Genomic DNA, 23,672 nt, shown 5'->3' on the forward strand with positions numbered 1-23,672 from the left:
TTTAACAGTATAAACAGTCCCTGAAGGTTTAGAAAGCATTTGTTCAAACTTGTTAACAGAGTCAGAGGAGAGAAGGAGTCTTCTATCATGTTGCCTCAGACACAGCTGGAGTAGAGTTATTTTTCAAATAAAGGCTTTTTAATACACAACGCTTGTCTCCTTTTTCTAGTATCTTTGTGAACACTGATATAAGAGTAGAAAACTGGAATATCAGCGCTGTTTACCCATCACAGAAAAAAAACACCCTGTAAAAGGAAACATTAGAAGTAACCCTGTAAGGAAATTCTAACAGCTTTCCATTGACCATTATGATACTAGACAGCATCAGTTTAGAAAGAACTGTATGTCTTGGTCCAATGTTGTTGTGACTCCTCTCTGGTCAAGTGAAATCAGTCTGAATAGTCATCAATAGTGTCCAAGAAGTGACAGCATGTTGTACTGCATGTGGATATGGATCCTCAGTGGCTGACATTCATCTCACTTTCCTCATCGTCGTCAGCGGAGAAGGCCGAGAAGCTGACTGGCTCACATGTAAGTGTACGTAAATTGACCAGGCATGCCGTTTGGGTGCTGCTGAAGAGTGGAATAGTCACCAAAAGGACTTCCTGGCCATCAGGACCTGGCAGGAAGAGAAGAAGAAATGTATTGGCACATTAGAAAGAAGGAAAACAGTTCAAATGCAATAATAGATCCTAAAATAATGTAAATATTTAGTCCGTTTAGAGTCTAAAGAAAGGCCGTTGTCCAACAGGTTTACAATTAAACACACACTGACCTTTGATGAGCTTGGACTCAAAGGTTGGGGCGTTGCCACTGAAGTAAACGTGGGGACACTCCTCCAAGATGAAAGGGTCTTTTTGGTAAAATGGGTAACAACCTGACACAAAATGTAGAGAAAACAGTGTGAATACTTCAAACGGATATCAGCCAGAAGGTTTGTGTTTTATTCTGCATCAACTTGTCTGACTAACCCAGAGTATCAGGTGCTGTAGGGGCTAGATGTCTGAGTCGTAGCGTATCCTCCAGTATTTCCAGGTGACTGTCCATGCTGCTGTACCTCTGAATGTCACAGACATTCTGTCCTGATGTGCCCAGGAACCTTTTTTGGAAACACACATTAAGTCTCAAATATCCGTATGCTAACTTGGGATTCAAGGCTAAACACAAGATGGAATAGTGATAATGCTCACCTCACTCCATCAATGATAGCTTGGTGTGGATTAGAGACCAACTGTAGTGTTGGGTACACTGAGGACAAAGGGAACATACAGCGGTGGAGTGGCTGCTGAGGAAGGGTGTAGTTGGTGGGGTCGTGGTGGCCCGGCATTACATCCACTGGAACTGAGGCCTGGAACAACAGGAGGCAGAGACACAGTGACACCAGTATCTATTTATCATAAACATTATAATGTTTATTTATCATAAACATTATAATTTTATGATCTAGGAACTTCATTTATATACAAAATACTTCATTTTGGGGCTGCAGCAGCTAACAATTATTTTCATCATCAATTATTCAGTCAATCATTTTTCATTTAATCAATAAATTCTATAGTCTATAAAGTATCAGACATTAATAAATGACAATGACAATTTTCCAATGTCTAAGGTGATGTCTCTAAATTGTTTCTTTTGCCCAACAGTCCTTAAGATCTAACATTTCTTAGGCCAGCGGATGAAAACTGAAATATCACTCCAGGGGTACATCCCAAGTCTCTTAAATTGCCTCCTCGATTCCCTCACTTGCGTCGTTTCCTTGCGTCTTAGTCCCGGAAACCAATCGAGGAGAGAGGAAACGAGGAAATGTGTTTTAAGAGACATGAGACGTCCTTTCCTCTGCAGCGTCACTTGAAGCGACGTCTGTTTCTGATGACGGCGGCCGCTAATCACAGCTGATCCGCTGTCAGTCGGCTTGGAGAGACTTTTGATTTTGAGTCTGCACACATGATCACTGTACTAATATTAATAATGACACAAAGTAATCATCACTGTACTAATATTAATAATGACACAAAGTAATCATCACCGTACTAATATTAATAAAGACACAAGGTAATAATCACTGTACTAATATTAATAATGAAACAAAGTAATCATCACTGTACTAATATTAATAAAGACAAGGTAATAATCACTGTACTAATATTAATAATGAAACAAAGTAATCATCACTGTACTAATATTAATAAAGACACAAGGTAATCATCACTGTACTAATATTAATAATGACACAAAGTAATCATCACTGTACTAATATTAATAATGAAACAAAGTATTTATCACTGCCAGAGTAGAAATGTATTTCTCTCGGCAGCCTGTTACCTGTTTAACAAACTGCATTGAGTATTTATACTTTGTTCTGAGTATTTATACTGTGTTCTCAGTATTTATACTGTGTTCTCAGTATTTAAACTATGTTCTTAGTATTGATACTATGTTCTTAGTATTGATACTGTGTTCTGTGTATTTATACTATGTTCTGTGTCCTGCTCATATGCGCAGTGCAGCGTTTGTCTTATTAATTAATTATAAACATCTGTAGGTTTTGAAATTCGGATTGTGATGTCAATATTAAATAATCCAGAATATGATTATGTTTTCTCCTAAACACTGGAATTATTTTATTAGGCTCAATGTTTCGGGGTAAATTGGAATTACATAACTCATCTAACCTGACACTCAGGAATTATCAGCCTCATATGAATGAATGGAAATTAAGATAAATTACGTAAAAGTGTTTCTACTGACAAACAGACAAACTCTCCAACTCTTTAACTCTCTCTAACTTTTCAATCTGTTCAGTCTGTGATCTGTCCTCACTCTGGTATTAAACTCCAATGATGATGATCTATATCAGATCAGTACGATCGGCTGCAGCGTCCAATCAGATAACTGATGAACGATGAGGGGGCGTGTCGACCCTCACAACACTTCCTGAAAGGATGATCTCGTGCATCCTCGCTCATGGCTCCTCGGAGATCCCTCCTCGGTGCTGAAATAAGAGCTTTGGGACGGCCGTCAATATGGCGGCGCAGAACGATTTCCGGTTCAAGCGAGGATCGAGGAGCGAGGAAACGACAAATAAGAGACTTGGGATGTACCCCATATGTCTACTATGTAATTTAATGTCAATATATCACAATTTTGTAAATATTCAGGAAAAATTCAATCAAGACACTGTTTATGGATTGACCACAGATATTGAAGAGATCCCCACCACAGTTTAAATATTATGATAAAATGTTAAATACCCATCAACTCACACAGTATATAGAACATTATCATATTGCACAAAAAGAATATGTATATTAGTGTGTGTGTGTGTGTGTGTGTGTGTGTGTGTGTGTGTGTGTGTGTGTGTGTGTGTGTGTGTGTGAGTACGCATAAGGTGGGAAGTAGACTCACCACCAGCTGACACAGCATCTCATCCAGCAGACGAATGGCCTCAACACTGCCAGCCTGAGTCTTCTTGGTAAGGTACTTAGGCTTTGCACACAGAGAAGATAAATCAAAACACTGTTTTTAAGCATGCCAGTTCATGTTTGCTTCTTTTCTAAAAAGGAAAACTAATAAAAAAACAAAAAACTGTGATGTCAGTAAATGTGTGACAAAGTGAAACCAGTTCTAGTTACCTTCGTTGATGCGTCCTTGTCCTGGGTGCTCTGGCTCAGGAGGTTTCCAGCCAGTAGGACCCTGGAAATTGTTGCTGCCCCGCTCTGCTCCCCCTGGTCACCAAGCTGACCAGTTACCATGTCAACCAGCAACTGTAGCCCCAGCATGCTGTCAGCATGACTACTGCCTAGACCAAGTCCTGAGACCAGGAGCACAAACCTGGATTGGGACAGACAATGGCATTTTAATAAATTATCACAGAAGGCTGGGAATTTAATCTGAGTGTGTGTGTGTGTGTGTGTGTGTGTGTGTGTGTGTGTGTGTGTGTGTGTGTGTGTGTGTGTGTGTGTGATTACCTGTCAGAGCTGAGTGCAGGTCTTGGTGTCTGTAGCGGAAGATCGGCCATGCAAAAGTCCTCAACTGTGAACTTCCCATCATTCTTCTCGGCTCCATATATTGCAATAACACTACCTGAGAGAGAAACAGAAGATGCCCAATGCCATACAAGAGACCTGTCCATGGCTGTATTTGAGTCATGCAACCCTGTAATCCTTTAGTGATGTGAGAGTGACATCCTCCATCACCTGTCTTGACCTCAAGAAAAATCCTGACCTGTGACACACTTGTCTTTGTCAATTTTGCCCTCCAGTTTGATCCTTTGCAGCTCATCCTCCAGAATCAGCTCATCTGTTTCACTGATGTATTTTGCTCGTGCAGGCTGCGGCAGCAGGTTGTGCTAAAGGAGCGGGAAAAACAAGACACATTATGCATGATACCTGCCAGCAAGTGATTTGATTTAGTCTGGGATGTAGGTGGTCAGCTATTGAATTAAGCGTGACCACTGACCTCCTCGCTGATCTCTTTCAGGATAGATGGCTGCAATTCCATACGCTTGAACAAGGTTCCCACAATGCAACACTGCTCCCCTGTCTGAAGATCACACAGCTCCCTGATAGTCACATCTGGTCCTGGCAGAGACAGAAAGAGACAAACAGATTAATGAATACATGTAAATACATTCCAGGTGCTTTGGGAGATGTAGGACAAACTGTCCTGAGCTTACCCCACTTCTGCTGGGCTCTCTCTGACAGCAAGGGCCTCATCTGCATGAGTCTTGCGGCGTAAATATGAGCATACTGACGAGTGAAACTCCGCTCCCCGACTTTGTAGCGCTCGGAGCATGATGTGTAGGCCGGCGACACCCTCTCAAACACCGGCCCCTGGTCCTCGGACGCAGGGCGGCAGAGCAGAGAGGAAGCCTCCTTCTGGGCGCTTATGTCGGAAAACATGACTGTCCTGTAGCCGAAGCACAGGAAGAGGTTATTTGAAATACTTGTCGCATGCACACTTAATGTGTCCCGTGCATGTTCACAAAGTGCGCTCGACAGGCTTGAATGAGTTAATGACAACTAACGGAGGGGCTGTCTAAGCTCGTCCAAACATGCCGACTGTTTCTAGAATATCGCTCCTGAAACAGATTTAACGATCTCACCTTACAAGATGGGAAGTCAAGCTTCAACTGTTCACCGTTCTGACATCGGCTACTACGTTATATTTATAGATATCACACGTTGTTTTCCTTGTCGGCGAGCGAACGAAACAATTCCCGCGAAATCACCGGCTCAACGTTAACCTGTATTCTCGCGAGAACACGTGCACGGCAAAGAAAAACAACTAAAACGCTAGTCCCACAAATAAAACTAATGTACCATGAACCTTAAGGAGCAGTGATATACACACTGAGCATCGCGCTATTTAATGTAAGATTTGACTAAAGCAGAGACAAGTCTGTTGTACTTTCTTTCTCGCATCGTCGCACAGAGAACGCGTCAAAGTCGCGTCGCAGTGACGTCACAATAGCGTCGCCATTTTCGCAGCTCTTTGTGCGCCACTCTCTGCATACAGTTTGCGTGTTTTTTTTGGTCGAGCGATTCGTCGACTCGGGTTTTAATTAGTTTTAACAAAATGCACGGAAACAGAGGCCCACATCAGAACCACGGGTCCAACCGCCCGGGAGACCAGAAGAAACCTGGAGGGACAAACTCCAATGGCCAGCAGCCGGAGTCCTGCGAGTCGAACAACCCCAACGAGGCCTTAACCCTGGACCTGCAGAGCTTCAGGAAACCCGGGGAGAAGACCTTCACCCAGCGCAGCAGGTTGTTTGTAGGAAACCTTCCTACCGGGGTCACTGAGGAGGATCTCGAGAAGCTGTTCGACAAGTATGGCAAGGCCAGTGAAATCTTTATCAACAAAGAAAGAGGCTTCGGCTTCATCCGACTGGAGACCAGGATCATAGCAGAGATCGCCAGAGCCGAGCTGGATGATGCTCCGTTCAGAGGCAGGCCCATACGAGTGAGGTTTGCAACACACGGTGCTGCCCTAACTGTGAAAAATTTGCCAGATTTTGTGTCCAACGAGCTGCTGGAGGAGGCCTTTGGTGTGTTTGGTCAGATAGAAAGAGCTGTGGTCATAGTGGATGACCGAGGGAGGCCAACGGGGAAGGGAATAGTGGAGTACACCTCAAAGCCAGCTGCAAGAAAGGCTTTGGATAAGTGCAGTGATGGTGCCTATCTTCTCACAGCTTTTCCACGACCTATTACAGTGGAACCGATGGAACAGCTCGATGAAGAGGAGGGACTGTCAGAAAAGATCATCAACAAAAACCAGCAGTATCACAAAGAGCGTGAGCAGCCGCCACGATTCGCTCAGGCGGGCTCCTTCGAGTTTGAGTACGCCATGCGTTGGAAGGCCCTGATGGAGATGGAGAAGCAGCAGTACGAAATGGTGGACCGCAACATGAAGGAGGCCCAGGAGAAGCTGGAGGCTGAGATGGAGGCGGCTAGACACGAGCATCAAGTGATGCTGATGAGACAGGACCTGCTGAGGCGGCAGGAGGAGCTGCGGAGGATGGAGGAGCTCCACAATCAGGAGGTGCAGAAGAGGAAACAGGCCGAGATCCGGCAGGAGGAGGAACGCCGGAGGCGAGAGGAGGAGATGAGGATGCGCAGTGAGGAGATGCTGAAGAGGCAGCAGGAGGGGTTCAGAGGCAACTTCCCTGAAAATAGGGAGCAAGACATGAGGATGCATATGGGCAATCATGGGATGAACAGAAACTCGCTGGGTGGCAATTCTGGTCCTGCAGGTACTCCTGGCATCGCCGCTGAGAATGCTCCAATGATGCCCGGGCCCGGAAACAACAACATGCCCGGAGGAGGCCAGGGTGGCTTCCCCAGAGGCCTCCCGGGGCCTGGAGACTATGGACCTAATAAGCAACGCAGATTTTGAATCACATGTCTTTATTTTGTCCCTTTTCACTCTCTGTATTTTAAAGTTCAGGTAGTGAGTGTTACTTTTTGAACTTTGAAAACTGTTGCATGTATTTTCGTTTTTTTTTACCTTTTTATTTGTACCTTGAGTTATGTCTTTAGTACTAAAATGTCATAACTCCAAATGAGCCATGTCTTTTACTTTATAATTTCACATTGGTGTATTTTTCATAGGGATAGAAAGTGTTCTTGTCCTGGACATGTTGACTATTCTAGAATAAATTCATGATTCCCTAAGAACTTTGTTTCTACATTAAAGATTTCTCAATGTCTTTCAAAGCAGCTTGGAGCCTAATGTGTTACCATAAATACACCGTTTATCTACAAGATGGTAATGTACACGTAGGACGTGTCTCCTTCTGGTCGTTGGTTCAGTGCCTATAGTCACAGCTGTCAGATGGATTTCTGGCATTGATTAGAGTATTGATTTAAGGAAAACTGGCACTGATGAAACAATGGCCTTAAACACAATTTCAAGGCAGCATATAATCAATACCATCCAACTCCAATGAGGTAGACACAATATGATGCAAAATGTCATGAAAGTAAAGGTTGAGCAGTACAAACTAACATGCTGTGAGTTGCTGTAATAAGACATTTGTCAACACAGCTGTAGCTAATCTAGTTTATTGGTCAGTCTAAATAAATACAGTTAACAAACATGCATTGACAGTGATATTGAGGTTGATTTGTTGATTGTTACATAAGGGATTTTTTTTAGGCTCAGCTGTGTTTGCCCTGCTGGGATACTTCTGTGAAAAAGGTCAGTTGGTCATACAGCGATGTCATCTCCAGTCAGCGAGGATAGCAACCAATAGCTTGCATATGTTATCATGACATTTCATAGCAAGAGGACACACAGGTGTAAGTGGTAACAATGGCTCCAATGCATTAAGGTGTGTCACAAACTATGGCTTCCTGGGACCTATATTGATTGCTGACTCGCCGGGAAATTCACCACCTACCAAACGGGACACTAACCGGAGCTTTTAAGGGACACAAAGGAAACATTTAGACGAAAACAGTGGTGGAGGACCTTAGTGATTGAACATAAAATGAAAGAAAATCTCTGAGGTTTAGGTTTTTTTAAGCTTTATAAACGGGTACAAGAACTTGAAAAATGTATTCTAAAAGATACGGGTAGCCAATGCAGTGTCTTAAGCTCCATCTCACAAAGGTTTTATATCTTCTCAGACAGTTCCTAGCTGATAGCAAAGACCTTTCTGAGGAAACTGCCCTTCACCTGTATCGGAGTCCAAAAAGTCAAGACCATCCTGACTGTGCAATGAGAGTTCCATAAATGGTGATTGATAAGGACTCGATCATAAAGAGGGGAAAGTGTGTATTATCTGGATGTTGGATCAGCAAGCTCTCAGAGCAAAAATGCCTTTTTTTTAACACCCTGTACCTTGGAGGATAGCAGGCAAGATATTTTTTTACAGCTCTCTCTTTAAGATTTTTATTTTTATTTTTATTTTTATTATGAAAAGAAAGAAAATAATCAGAAAAAGAAAAGCACAGTTATGCTGTGGATCTTTGTCCAATATTCCTTATGTTTGACATTCTGTATATACAGTACATACTAATACATGCATAATTGCATAATAGTTATATAATAATATATAAATGTCAGACTGTAATAAATAAATCACACCATGCAGCATCATAGTCCGTAATTGTTAAAACTCAATCAGCAATTTTACTTGTCAGATAAATTAGTACACTATACATGATATCAGGTCTTATGTTTTAATCTTTTTCATTTGCACCACAGAAAGGCATGTTACACCAATATTCATCCATCCATCTTCCGTAACCGCTTGTCCAGTTAAGGGTCGCGGGGGTGCTGGAGCCGATCCAAGCTGTCAATGGGCGAAGGCAGGGTTCACCCTGGACAGGTCGCCAGCCTATCACAGGACTGACACATAGAGACAAACATTCACACTCACATTCACACCTACGGGCAATTTCAGAGTCATCAATTAACCTAACCTGCATGTCTTTGGACTGTGGGAGGAAGCCGGAGAACCCGGAGAGAACCCACGCTGACACGGGGAGAACATGCAAACTCCACACAGAAGGTTGTCTGGCCCGGGAAATGAACCCGGGCCCCTCTTGCTGTGAGGCGACAGTGCTAACCACTACACCACCGTGCAGCCCACCAATATTCATATTTATCCTTTTCACAATTTGACAAGGGAAAGTGTTAAACAGTGTCAGTGCACATAATATTTAATCCCCTTGTTTTTGTCTTAAGACCAAATTGTACAATTAATACATACAAATATGTATTTCAATTAAAGTAGAATATATGTATTATCAGTACTGACACATGAAATATAAAAGTACTTATTGAGTAAAGTGGTCATTTCAGTGTTAAAACACACACAGAAACAACAACAAAAAAACTAAATAAAAATGTAATATGTGTTGTATTGTGGCTGGTTTTGGTTTAAATGAACAACAGTGTCATGTTTTATGAACCTATTAAATGCTTCGCATGAAAAACCTTATTCTATTCAATTTTAGCTATAAAATAAATATTGTGCAACAAAGATATATAATTAATTAATCAATTAATTGATTAAATGTATTAAAACTGTATGTAGTACTTGTGTAGGAAATTCCATGTCTGTAGTCCTTCAATTATTCATGTATTTAGGATCATAGAATAAACATCCTTTGCTTCCTCTTTGAAACTCAATTAAACAGAGTGAGCTTTTATTTAAGAATATTTTATGTTAAAGTAATTTAGCATCATGAGTTTAATCGATCAAATTATATTTGTTGATTTGTTCATGTTGACTTTTATGAAGACTTCAATGAAAAAGGACAGTGGGAACAACAATAGAAACATGGTATAATACAATGCAATCAGATACACCATCACAAGTAAGAGAACAATAAAAATGTAATCAGCATTAAATTAATATTTCTTTGACAGCCTCAAAAGAAATGCAACATTATCAAGGTAAACATCAAGGTAGAATTTATTTGAAGTATAAATACTTCCTTCAAAAGGTATCTTAAAATGTTACCTTTTTGTTGAGATTATTGATGATTATCTTTTTTGTTTTACTTTAATTATTTAAAAAGTTTATCACATTTAATGTGTTAATCAGTTGATCTCGTTGTGTCCAAATCCTGAATTTCCTTTGTCAGATAATTCAGATGAGCAGTTCAACATAAAAAGCTTTCCCCTCAAATGTTTTTACATGTTGTTTTGTTTTGTGTCTTGAAGGAACAACTGGTTACTCTTACTTCCTAGGTATGATGATGCTTAATTAAAAAAAGGTTTATTACCAACAAAACATGTATATTGAATGCTGAAATTGATTAAAAATATTAAGCATCAAATACCCTCTTTTGTTAATGATGCAGATTTGCAAAGAAACAACTGCCAAACCTTTGCATGTATAAAGCATCTGTTGACCCTGTTGTCTGTTCTTGAATATTTAATTAGTTTTCATAAAAAGTATTTTTGTACATTTAAAACCATAGCTATACGGTATATGCAAGCTTTGTAGTTAAGTCCGTACTGATACGCTGAAGCCCAAAATGCAGCAGCACACATTCAAATCCAGCCTCTGCACTGGAATTTGGGATTTTCCAGGCAGTTACTTCTTTCAGAAAGGCGGATGTTTATTTAATTTTGTAAAAACAATTTATGAATGGGTCCCTTGCATATGTGGAACTAGGCACTCATAAATAATGGTTGACAGTACTCTTTGCAACTGTCATAGTTATTCAAACATGATAATAAGAGAGTGGGAATACAAATTATATCCATTATATCAATAAATAAGAATTGATATATTCAAAGACCTAAAACACTGTAAAAACTAAAAGCAAACACTGTTCAAAGTACTTTTTTATAATTTCATCAATGGACCGTCACTGCTACAGTAGATAAATAATCACAGGATTTTACCTTACCGCAGTTTTTTGTTTGCTGGCCGAGTTACAAAATTCTGTGTGTTGTCGTGACAAGAAGGAACAAAGAACATCACCATATCTGCCCCATTTCTTCTTGTCTTTGTTACCATCTCTGTTTATCACTAATTGAAATGCTTATCCACCTTCGCCCTGATAGCTCAGATGCACCTGCATGTGACATGTGATAACAACATTATTACAAAGTTGATCTGATATTGTAGGATGCGATCCAGGAAGTGATTAGTCATGTAGACTTGGAATGGTGGCCTGCTCTTGTCACTGGGTTTGTTATAAGACACATTTATACAAAAGTGATTAAAAAAAACATCTTGTTGGGACATTAGCAGATATAGTCCTCTCTCTGTACATTACAGATCAGATAGACTGCACACACCAGTGTCACTTAGACGACGGTCTAAAGGTCATATTCAGTGAACATATCGTTTTCAGGTCAGCTTATGTGTGTATGGGACTTCAGTAGACCAAAAGTGGCAGAGCGTCAGTAAACATATATTGGGTGCGGTTGTTATTTCGGATATTCCTGTAAAATTATTGTATCTCCCAAGCAACCCTATCGAAATCTCCCCCGTGTTAATTATCAGACAGAGATATTGAGTCATCCATAGCTGTGATTGGCCAGCCACCACATCGGACCAGATAAGAAAAGTGTGACATCACAGAACTGATGACCCTCTACATGTCGTGCTATGTCTACCTCCCCAACCCTAACACTGTTAGACGGGCAGATAGATGATAGGAGAGACTGTCTCTCATTGTCTTACTTTTTCTGATGTATCGTCCAACAGGGCAGCATTGACTTATAAACACTCAATTACACAGCGTACTTGTGGACCCTGACTCTTCTGGTGGTGAAAAAAATCTGGAATCATGTTCCATGTCGCAGCCCTGATCACTTTTCTGACTTGTGTGGTAAGTTGTTTGGGTAATTTTTCTTAGGAACCTGTGACTGAGTTAAATTGTATTCTCAACACTGTACACTTTATAGGTTTTAACTAGTGTATAATCTGGGACCAGGATGGACAAATAGAGGAATACATGTAATTACTTTTGTAATTTAAACACTTTCAGATGATGGAATTCATAAAATGACTACGGTTGAATATGTTTCAGCAATAAAGCACCATAAAGGCCAAAGCAAAACTAAAATTTGCGTGTAATGTCACCTCTTTGATTCAAAGTCAAGGTTAGATACGTTTTTATGCAGGCAACCAAGAACTTTAAGTCTGTAATATAAATGTCTCCTCAGATTAAATTTCTTCCTTAGTTGTAAGTTCAATGGTATGGAAGATATTAAATGCACAAACAAATACAATACACATTGATATATGTCATTTGATTAAAATTAATAACATATTATGATGTGTATTGTATCTAACTTTATCTGTTTGTTTGATGTTTGTTTATTTTGGCATTTACAAACCTCCTTACACCTGAAGGTTCTAAGGAAATAGTAAAACATATATTAATAAGTAATCTAATATAAACGGGTGTTTGTGACTTTTATCTAGATTGATGTCTGTTTTCATTTATAGTAAATTGTGTTAAACTTTCAGTAACATTGTTCCGGGATGTATTTTCCGTCTTTGGTTTTGGTTTATCTCACACCTGGATGAATGAATGCTCATAATAAAAAATGAATACATCGCTCTTTACGTATCTGTCTCTTGTATTAATAGAGCACATTTGAACAATTGTTCAAATAGTCCTGTTACAAGGAAGTAAAAACTAAATCAGTCATAAATATCTATACATGATGACGCGAAGAAAAAAAAGAAAAAAAGAACAAGACCTGACTTTTGACAGCTTTAAAAAAATCAGTCTAATAGTGAAGGCCATATGGAAAGTAATTGTCCATTTTACTAGTTTACAATATAACAAATGCAACTATATGGAAAGAATATCATGCAAGACTTAATATGAAAATAAGGTATCAATTTGTTATTCATTTGTGGAAATTGTGGTTGTAATAACCTTGAACAAACGCAAAATATTCAAACTTTTACATACTTGAACATTATCCGTTTAATTTGTCTTACAAGATGGCTTTAAGAAGCTGACATGGAAGGACACAGTAGCCCATAGCGCTAAAGTCATGAGTAAAGTTATGACACACAACCTTTTATTCATGGTAATTGTATTTATGTTGATTACGGTGTTTCTTTGTAAAACATGGGTATACTTGCAAAGTAGTTGCAAAAATTGTAGGTAATATCACTTTAAAATTATGATATTTCGATTTTAACTAGTGCTTTATTTTTCAATTACCTACAACACAATGTGGTTTCCCCTTATGTGAAAAATCTTTCTTCTGTTCAGGTGCTGTCAGAGGCCCAACATGAGCCGGGCTACTGCGCTTTTTATGAGGAGTGTGGTCGTAACCCGTCGTTAGGCCCAGCTCTCCTCCCTCCTATGGTCCCCTGTCTCAACTACAGCAGTGCCCGAGTCCTCACAGGGCTTCACTACAGGAAACTCAAAGAGGTCTGTAGATCCTGCTTAGTGTTTTAGTAAAGAACATGATTGAATAAAGCATGGTAGAGTAGGTTTATTCTTAAGTCTTTTTTTCTATTCTTGATTAAATCATTTTTAAAGTATTCCTTTGACATAAAGTGAGTGTGTCAGTTTATTAAACAACATCTGTTCTCGCTGCAGGTGTGTCCCATCTTAGACCGTGGAGAGGGCAGCACTACAGCCTGCTGCTCCATCAAACAGCTGTCGACCCTGGAAATGAGTCTGGCCCTGTCCAAGGCGGTGCTGGTCCGCTGCCCTTCCTGTGCTGAGAACTTTGCCCACCTGCATTGCATCAACACCTGCAGCCCAAACCAGAGCCAGACAGTAAAAGTCACTAAGGTGATGAACGTCACCACCAAGAACATTACGAGGGAGGCCGTGATAGGTTACCAGGCGTTTCTAAGCACCACCTTCGCAGACGGCTCCTTCCAGTCGTGCAAAAATGTCAGGATCCCTGCCACAGGAGGCTTCGCCATCGCCACCATGTGTGGTCGGTATGGCGCCAAGTTGTGCAACCCCCAGCACTGGTACGACTTCCAGGGAGACTCCAGTAACGGCCTGGCACCACTGGACATCGACTTCCAACTGATAAAAGAGGGTGACACTGAGGGACTACCCAAGGGTGTGATTCCCTACAATGGACGTGCTCTGGGTTGTAATGAGACCACACCAACCGGAGGTCAGGTCTGCTCCTGCCAGGACTGCCAAGAGTCGTGCCCGAGGATGCCGCCTATTCCGTCGCCGCCCGGCCCCTTCAAACTGTTGGGGGAAAACGGCTTCCTCGTGATTTCTATTATCTTACTCTGTGTCCTGATGTTTGCCTTCCTTTTCTACCTCTTTGTGTCGTACTTGGTGAGGTCTCAGAGAAGAAAGGATGAAGAGAAAGGAAAGGGAAAAGGCAATGGCAAAGACCAGAACAGTAACGATGTGACTCAGCAAGTCATTGATCCGTCAGAGGTGACTTGTGCTGAGAGGAACAGCCTCGCTGCTCAAGCTTTCCTAAGCCAAGAGTTTTGCCATTGGGGAACCCTCATGGCCACCTATCCTCTCACGGTTAGTTTCGCCAAAGTATTTTTTACCAGCAAAAGTAGAAAACATAATATCAGGCACTGATACAGACATCTGCTTTGTTGATTTACTAGAGAAGTTAAAGACTGTGTAACTTTTGCAGAACAAAAGCTACTCTGGCCACAATGGCAATCTAAATGCAGATTTTGTGTATTCATAGTTGAACCGTAGCTCCGATAAAAAGAGTCATTAGGTCAGTGAACTGACCCAGTTATGCCGGCCACACACAAGTATCTGTCTAAAGTGAGTCAACATTAGCAAACATTAGCGGCCATTAGCTGCTGGTCATATCAGATCAAGTAAGGCAGTATCAGCGAAACTTCTGAGTGTATTAATTGAGCAAGGTTGAACTTTGTTGTGGATGAATCCTTTTCGTTTGTAAAAGTTACATAACCTTGCTTTAAAGCAAATTTTGTGTAAAATCTGAAAATGTCTGACCTTTGTTGCTCCCCAGTAGCTAATCAACAGATCAGTCTCTGGGACACTGAGCATAATGGACTGAAAGAAAAGCATAGTACAGACATTTTCACCAAGATTATCTCAACAAAAATTGAGATATTTTATAAACACATTAAAATCCTACGATCAAAAAAACAAAAGTTGTCAGCCAGGTGATATTAATATGGATATATTTTATCTTTATTCAAGGTGCTCCTGTTGTCGGCTATATTCGTGGCCGTTTTCTCTGCTGGCCTCAAGTCCATTGAGCTCACCACTGACCCAGTCGAGCTGTGGTCTGCTTCAAACAGCCGCGCTCGCCAGGAGAAGGACTTCCACGACACACACTTTGAACCTTTCTTCAGGACGAACCAGCTGATCTTGACAGCACCAGGCAGAAAAGGTCACATTTACGACTCTTTGCTGTTTGGACAGCAGAACTTCAGCGGGCTTGTATCCAAAGATCTCGTCATTGAGCTCCTGGCGCTCCAGAAAGAAATCCAGGTAAAAAGATGAAAATCAAAATTGACAGTCACCATGTGTACATGAAGAAAGGATACCACCTTGACTTAATAGTCACATTATATTACATCTAATCTTTGTTTCAATTGTTTAGGTTTTCCCTGCTTACATCTCCTCTCTCTTTCTTTATCTTCCTTCACATTCCCCTTCCCTACCATTCTCTCTCCCCTCCCCCTTTTTTATCTACTCTATTGATATTGTATCACTTACTTGTTTTGGACCAATAGACTTCCACATTGATAGAGAACCACCCTCCACTCTATTAGTGTAACACCATATAGGTGTGCAAGCTACTGCTGACAAAAAACCTTGATGAAGACCCGTGTTGGTCGCAGCGCGTTGGTCATGAGTCAGCATCGTTTTATGTTCATGTTGTAAAATAAAGGCTTTGTAATTTTGCACAAACCCTATAGTGTGCCTTAGGTTATATTTGAAGGATACTTGCATTTTATACTTTTTGAGACATTTTCCACCCACACAATGAATCCTTCAGAAGATTAAATAAGCACACTACACTTGAAGGATCAAAACAGCACCTTACGTGATCACCACAAAGACACAGTTGACATATTTTGCAGAAAGTTGACTGTATGATTTTTTTGTATGTATGATTTTAATGCATTTCTGCCTCTTCTATGCCATATTTAGAACATTGAGTTCTGGTCAGAGGATCTGAACCGCACAGCGAGTCTGAAGGATGTGTGTTTCGCACCACTGAACCCATCCAACCCCTCCCAGACGGACTGCGCGGTCAACAGCCTGCCACAGTACTTCCAGAACAGCCTGGACAATATTAACGCTAAGGTGAACATGACAGAGCTGGGAGTGACCAAAGAGGTGGACTGGAGGGACCACTTAATCTACTGCCTTAAGTAAGGATTCATCAAACAGACTTTCAAATCAAACATGAAAAACACTGATTGATCTGTGATTGCTCAGGAGCTTTAACTCAACTTTCTTTGTTCTTTTTCCATCACTTCTCAAGCTCTCCCCTGTCCTTCCAAGACATCACTAATTTACGTATGAGCTGCATGGCTGATTACGGAGCTCCAGTCTTCACCTTTTTGGCCGTGGGAGGCTATGAGAGTGAGTAATTTTTGGCACCATCATCTAAACATGAAACAGCTGTACATTAAACACAAAAAGGGCGGCTCAATTGAACTTTATAATTCTTGCTTTTGCCAGATGACGACTACACCAATGCTGAGGCTTTCATCCTGACCTTCTCCCTCAACAACTTCGCTCGTGACAACCTCAAGTACAAAGTGGCGATGCAGTGGGAGACAGAGTTTCTTAAAATTGTCCAGGCCTACCAGAAGAACCCGGCAAACAACTTCACCTTTGCATACATGGCAGAGGTACAGTGGAATATGGAATATGGCACATAGCAACAACATTTACAACTGTGCAGTTTTCTACTGTTACAGCTTTTTCAAGGGGCATATTGAGTTCATTCCCTTTTTTATACCACCTGACTTTTTGAAGCCCCTAATCCTTTTTCTGACTCTGGTTTCTCCCTCGGTCTACAGAGGTCTCTGGAGGATGAGATTAATCGGACAACAGCAGAGGACATCCCCATCTTCATGATCAGCTATGCTGTAATCTTTGTTTACATTGCTGTGGCATTAGGAGAATACACTTCATGGAAACGCATACTGGTGAGATTTCAGAGAGTAATTTCTTTCTTTTATTAATAATGCAGTATTTCACATTACTCAGCTTCTATTATCCAATCGCAGTTGGTTGGCCACTCACACACATTCATGTCCCACTCTGGATCAACTGTAATACCTTTTGGTGATCCCTTGACTTTGTCTTACACTTATCACCAAATACGTGTTAAACTAATGAAGTCCCCATCAGGCTCATCTGCACTTTGTGTTACATTTCAATAAGCAGGTACATAGCAAAGCATATGATACTTAAATGGTGAAAAGATTATTCATGCTTACAACAAAAAAAGAGGCATACAATATGTGCCATTGATTCCCTCCAGCAAGAAAGTAAAACAGTACTTATCACAAACATAATAAGGAGAGACTACAGAAGTATGGTTGAGTCAGCTGTAAAGCTCTTATCTCTGTGGTGACCCTGAAGTTATACAATAGAGAAGACATGATACAGCAAAAGATATGGTACATAGAGTTGATTCACATCTGGAATCTTATCTCTGCGTACTATAGGTTGACTCCAAGTTTCTGGTGGGTCTGGGTGGGATCCTGGTGGTCGGCTGTTCTGTCCTGGCCTCTATGGGCTTCTACTCCTGGATCGGCATCCCCACCTCGCTGGTCGTTTTGCAGGTGGTGCCATTCCTGGTGCTCGCTGTCGGAGCAGACAACATCTTCATCTTTGTTCTGGAGTACCAGGTTTGTACATTTGTGTGCACAAAGGATGTCCAGCACTGTTGATTTTGTAAGAGATGTGTATCATTTTTAGCGACGTTATCCCTCTCTCCCTATGCAGAGAGATGTGCGACGGCCCGGAGAGAAGAGAGAGGAGCAGATTGGTCGTGTCCTTGGAAACGTTGCTCCCAGCATGCTCCTGTGCAGTCTCTCCGAGTCCATCTGCTTCTTTCTAGGTAGGGCCTTTTGCACAAACTACATGAGCAAAGCAATACAATTCTGTGCACGTACAGTGTGTAAGATGGACCATTGAATTTGATTTGAACTATGTCTGTTCTGCTACCCAAGGGGCCTTGTCCACCATGCCAGCAGTGAAGACCTTTGCTCTATACGCTGCTCTGGCTGTGATGATGGACTTCATCCTCCAGATGACAGCCTTTGTGGCGCTGCTGTCCCTGGATAGCCGGCGCCAGGACAACAACCACTGTGAACTACTCTGCTGTGTTACAGTGTCAACTGAGCGTCCCAACAAGCCAAACGAGGGCTTCCTGCTGCCCCTCATGAGGAAATACTACGCCCCTGTCCTACTGCACAGTTACACCAGGATCATCGTGGTAAAGCTACTAACCCTTAAGATGTATCATAAGATTAGATTGTCCTTTCTAAAACAGTTAATCTCCACCTGTTTTCTCTGGTGTACCTTTAAAGTTCATTGAACATAAGCTCATGCTCTCATAAAATAATGTATTTGCTTATCATGCACCAGAGCTTTTAACTGGGTATTTGTTTAAGACATTCTGTGTTCTCTTCAGATGGTGGTTTTCATCTTCATGCTCTGTGGATCCGTATTTCTCATGTTTAATGTGACCGTGGGTTTGGATCAGGAGCTGGCTATGCCTCAGGTCAGCAAGCACTGCTACATAAATATATACAAATGAACGCATACAAACTCCTGTTTCAATGTAACCTTACAAAGAATATTTTGTTTTTGATGCAGGGCTCTTATATGCTGGACTATTTCAAGTACCTGTACAAATACTTTGAAGTTGGAGTCCCTGTTTATTTTGTAACAAAAAAGGGCTTCAATTTCACCTCTGTGGAGGGCATGAATGCAATCTGCTCCAGCGTGGGCTGCGATCAGTTCTCACTCACCCAGAAGATCCAGTACGCCACCGACCACCCTGAATTGTGAGTTTGTTTATATTCTTAACATGGACAAGATAAACTATAAGCTTTTAGATATGCACCCTTTTTTTTTTATCTAAGGTCTTAACAACATCTGGCTGCTCAGCTAAACTATATAGTACATCAGACAGTTCCTCCGCTCCATTCAGTGCAGAGTATTTCTCTGTCCTTCAAGGTACTATTTTCTTTGAAAGATCCTTGAACCTGCTGATATCACAGTAGCAACCTCTTACATACTAGCTAATCAGATCAGTTAATGATGAACTTGGTTACATGAAGGCCACCGAGAAGATAAAGTGTGCCTCTAACCGATCGTACCATAGAGCAAACATTCAAAACATCCCCTATAATTACTGCATTGTGGTTATGACCAGGCTGATTAGTAGGAGTGATACGTTTATGCCTGTATCGAGATAAAAAAGATTATGGAGCTAATTTATCATTGGCATCATCAGTTACTTAGCGTTACTGGTAAACAGTAAAGCTCTTCTTATCAAGAGTTATTATATCATATGAAAGTGAAAGATGTAAGACTAAAAAAGGCTATTTATTTACAGTTTAGTTTACAAATACTGGCTAAAATGAGCTGAAATGGTGTTAACTTCAATAATGTGAAAATTTAAAAGAATAGTTTAGATTATGGGAAATACCGTTATTGGCTTTTCTTGCCGAGAGCAAAATGAAAAGAGGACAACGTCATGTCTGTGTGGCTAGTTGTGTCCCCCTGTTTCCAGTCTTGATGATAAACTAAGCTTACTAGCTGCCAACTGTAGCTTTATTTTTTATCATACAGACATTATTTACATTTCAGTCTCAGTAAATATTGATGGACAGAAAACGCATTTATTTCTTTTTTGAAATACGGATATTTGTATTCTGCTTTCCTTAACCCACTGACGATGTGATCTGTAGATCCTACTTGGCTATTCCTGCTAACTCCTGGGTAGATGATTTCATTGATTGGCTGAACCCTGGATCCAAATGTTGTCGTCTGTACGGCCCCGGTACAGCAAACGCTGGACAGTTCTGTCCTGCAACCGAATGTGAGAATCATAACATTAATACACATTCTTTACTGTGAATTACTTACATTACCCTTCTTTTATTAACACCGACTCTGCTCCCATGTCTCAACAGCTATTTTCCTCTGTTCCAAAAAATGTATGAGTACTCCTTCGGATGGCGTCCTCAGGCCCAGTGTGGAAAACTTCAACCGCTTCCTCCCTGACTTCCTGGGTAACAGGCCGGACCTGCAGTGCCCCAAAGGGTGTGTATCCTAGTGGCATGTGTGTACACAAAAACAGTAGAACATGAAAACAACTTTCTCACTGCTTATTGTCCTTTTAAACAGTGGTCTTGGAGCATATGACAAAGCTGTGGTGAAAGATCAGAATGGAGAAATTATAGGTAAGTCATCTTTAAGCAGTCAAAGATCTCTTAATCTTTTAAATGGAAACGGTGCAGCTAGTGAAACCTTTTCTTCCCCGTGTTCCTAGCCTCGCGGTTCATGGCTTACCACACACCTTTAACCAACTCTCAGGATTTCACCGCTGCACTGCTGAAGGCCAGAGAGCTGGCCCACAACATCACAATGGGCTTGAGGAAAATACCTGGCACCTCACCTGACTTTGAAGTATTTCCTTACACGTAAGTACTTTTATCTCCAGAACTCCATCTTATCTTCCCTCCTCTACAAGAACTATAATCACTTCTACAACTGTCATTAAACATATGCATTCTGTCATATCTGACTAATATTCTTCTTCCCCCGTTCTTCCAGGGTGACTAATGTATTTTATGAGCAGTACCTGACTATTGTGCCAGAGGGACTCTTTAACATCTCCTTGTGTCTGCTGCCGACCTTCGTGGTGTGCTGTCTGCTGCTGGGTTTGGATCTGCGCTCCGGTCTGCTCAACCTGATCACCATAATCATGATCACCGTAGATACCGTTGGTGTCATGACACTGTGGGGCATAGATTACAACGCAGTGGCCCTCATCAATCTGGTCACGGTAAGAACATGCCTGTGATGGGGATTTTTACAAATGAAGCCTGTTGTACTTGTCATGAGGGGCACTACTCATCCAGTGAGGACAATTGTACAATGTCTGCTGTGTCTCTAGAGGGAGCATTTTAAAGTTTAAATAAATAACCCAGATGATGTCATGGTTACGGGGTTACCTTGACTTGGGCTAGGAGACTTCAGATTTATAAGAGAAAGCCTGCGTTACAAACTGGAGGTGTGGAGTTTAATAAGCGGGGTGTTCCCCAGGTTCCTACCTAGTGAAAGATGCTATTGAGTTGTAGAAATGTAGGATCCAGTGGTTTTTGAGTTAAACCAATACTAGGGACTAAAACTTAGGATATTTTAGCCTCTGATGCTCTGATTTTGACAATTTTTGGGTTCTCCAACTATATACAAGTGCAAACTAAATTGCTGGACATTTTCCACATTTCTTGTGGACAATCTGTGATGTTATTCTTTGTTTTAAGTAGGGCAAAATTCTTATAATCCATGTAATCACCATTCATTTCTATGCTAATTTCTTACTTATTAATTTACATTCTCTTTGTTTCCAGGCGGTGGGAATCTCTGTGGAGTTTGTGTCTCATATGACAAGATCTTTTGCACTCAGCACTAAGCCCACACATGTAGAAAGAGCAAAGGAGGCTACTGCCAACATGGGCAGTGCGGTAAGTGAACTTTATTGCAATCTAGGGCACCAGGGCCAGTGTGGTTCTGACTATAAAAACTCTTAAAATGGAGTCCCCTCTCTTTCTCTGCTGACACGGCTGCTTTTTAGTTTTGTTTGCTTCAGACTTCTACACAGGCCCAAACATGCTTACATTACTGATAACAGACTTCAACGTTTGTTTTGTTAATTTTTGTTAATTTTTAAATAATTATACCATATAATATAACCATATAAAAGTGGTGAGTTTTTATAGCCAGAACCAGACTGGGCCCAGGTTTAGCTCATTAGCTGACGACCCGGATCCTGCAAGACAAATAGCAGACAGGACTTAGAACACAGAGTCCTAGTGGACTGAAGGGGTCACGGCAGTCACATAGAATTAAACATTCACTTTTAGTGTCACACACAGTTGATTGTATAAATATACACATACTTAAACAGCTGTTATATTTGTTATATATGTTTGTTTTGTACTCTGTAGGTATTTGCTGGTGTTGCTATGACCAACCTGCCAGGCATCCTTGTGCTGGCGTTTGCCAAAGCACAACTCATTCAGATCTTCTTCTTCCGATTGAACCTTATCATTACACTTTTGGGGATGGCTCATGGACTCGTATTCCTCCCTGTGCTGCTCAGCTACTTCGGTATTTACTTTATAGCTGCTTGTTTATGTATGCAACAAATAGGTTTGAAGAACTACTGTATATTCAAACAGGATACATTTTTTTCACATCTTGATGTTTTCTTTACTCAGGTCCTGGTGTGAACAAAGCAGTGTTGCTGCAGCTCCAGCAGGAGAAAGCAAAGGAGGCCAGCAAGGAGCTGGAGCTGAGAAACAAAATGAAACAAGTCTATGACAACCTGAGCTATGATAACAATGAGATAAAACAGGACCCAGACTCAAACTCCACAAAGGCCGCTACAGACACCCGCAGACCTTCACAAATTCTGAAGGAGCATCAGGAGGAGAGAGTAGAAAGAATTGACCGTTTCTGAGCACCAACAACAGAACAGTTTTTTTAAGCTCTGATGAGTGAATACCTCTGTAACAACCTGAACAAGGATGGACACTGAAAAGGACAGAGATCGCAAACAAAGAGTCATGTATTTGACTCGGTATGGAAATTATTAACTTAACTATGTACCTCAATCAGAAATGGGACGTTGGGACTGGAGACAACAACAAACAGTTGTGCAATATTTCTGAGCAATGCAAGAGTGGACTATTGCAATAAGAGTCAACCTTCCTGTCTCACTGTGGAAAAACTACACGTCTGTCTTCACAAGCACTACAGCTGGGCAAGATTTATTGTTCAATTGTGGGAGTGTTTAACAGGACAGAAAGTTGACAGAAGTTCTTGAATTAGTCATTTTGTATTTTTTGTATTGAATGTAATTTTTCTTTGTGTGAATACTTCACATTAGCACTGTTTAGAGTGATTAAAAAGGAACACACACTCCAGCTTTTCATATTATAGTTTATTTAACAGCAGTAAGGTGGCATTGCTGGAAAATGTGCAATCAGTGACAAAATATTAAATTAGTTTAAACATTTGGCATCAAAAGATATTTTTGGGACTAAAAAAAGCTTCCATACTCTAGATTATTCTTATAAAAAGGTATATATGACTAAAAGGTTTTTTGCGTGATTAAATAAATGATGCAGATTTAAGTGTGGTGTTTTTATATGTACCGCCTGTTATTGCCCTTCCAGCATTTAGCAAAGCCTTTAAGCTAATTGAGCGCTGGACCCTTACATGCAATTATTACTATTTATACTTATTAAAAGCAGATATATTTCCATTTTTTCATTTTCTGTGAGACAAAGGATTTGACTGGTCACGAGAGCATCCTGCTCTGAATGTCACCACCCTTCACTATCTCCAGATCCAACATACCTGTCAGAACTTGTCTTTAATGTCATGGCTGGATCAGTTTTTTGACATTTGAGAGATGTAGTGCATGAGTAAATTCAGATATGAGTTACAAATGAAAAATAAAAATAAATGAGCATG

General features: G+C 40.8%; 3 protein-coding genes across 3 annotated transcripts; 2 read left to right on the plus strand and 1 right to left on the minus strand.

Annotated features, from left to right (window-relative positions):
- Positions 1–37: 37 nt before the first annotated feature.
- Positions 38–5,288, minus strand: pold2 (polymerase (DNA directed), delta 2, regulatory subunit). The gene is made up of 11 exons (XM_054610270.1): positions 5,108–5,288; positions 4,679–4,911; positions 4,462–4,583; positions 4,228–4,351; positions 3,972–4,086; positions 3,636–3,834; positions 3,409–3,489; positions 1,191–1,348; positions 972–1,099; positions 776–877; positions 38–619 (listed from the first exon to the last, which is right to left on the minus strand). Exons 2-11 carry the CDS (start codon positions 4,902–4,904, stop codon positions 459–461), a joined length of 1,416 nt encoding a protein of 471 aa, XP_054466245.1. The 5' UTR covers positions 4,905–4,911; positions 5,108–5,288; the 3' UTR covers positions 38–458.
- A 172-nt stretch (positions 5,289–5,460) lies between these two features.
- On the plus strand, positions 5,461–7,658 carry nono (non-POU domain containing, octamer-binding). Its single transcript, XM_054610271.1, has one exon. It carries the CDS (start codon positions 5,581–5,583, stop codon positions 6,898–6,900), a length of 1,320 nt encoding a protein of 439 aa, XP_054466246.1. The 5' UTR covers positions 5,461–5,580; the 3' UTR covers positions 6,901–7,658.
- Positions 7,659–11,635: 3,977 nt separating this feature from the next.
- On the plus strand, positions 11,636–23,664 carry npc1l1 (NPC1-like 1). The gene is made up of 21 exons (XM_054611778.1): positions 11,636–11,807; positions 13,215–13,376; positions 13,548–14,459; positions 15,123–15,416; positions 16,083–16,306; positions 16,420–16,520; positions 16,620–16,792; positions 16,964–17,092; positions 17,618–17,800; positions 17,898–18,012; positions 18,125–18,390; positions 18,589–18,678; positions 18,774–18,964; positions 19,874–20,004; positions 20,099–20,228; positions 20,313–20,368; positions 20,458–20,608; positions 20,742–20,973; positions 21,542–21,655; positions 22,139–22,301; positions 22,412–23,664. Exons 1-21 carry the CDS (start codon positions 11,766–11,768, stop codon positions 22,651–22,653), a joined length of 4,101 nt encoding a protein of 1,366 aa, XP_054467753.1. The 5' UTR covers positions 11,636–11,765; the 3' UTR covers positions 22,654–23,664.
- The last annotated feature ends 8 nt before the right edge of the window (positions 23,665–23,672 follow it).

This window comes from Anoplopoma fimbria, chromosome 13, assembly GCF_027596085.1.
Source record: "Anoplopoma fimbria isolate UVic2021 breed Golden Eagle Sablefish chromosome 13, Afim_UVic_2022, whole genome shotgun sequence".
Classification (NCBI taxonomy): Eukaryota; Metazoa; Chordata; class Actinopteri; order Perciformes; family Anoplopomatidae; genus Anoplopoma; species Anoplopoma fimbria.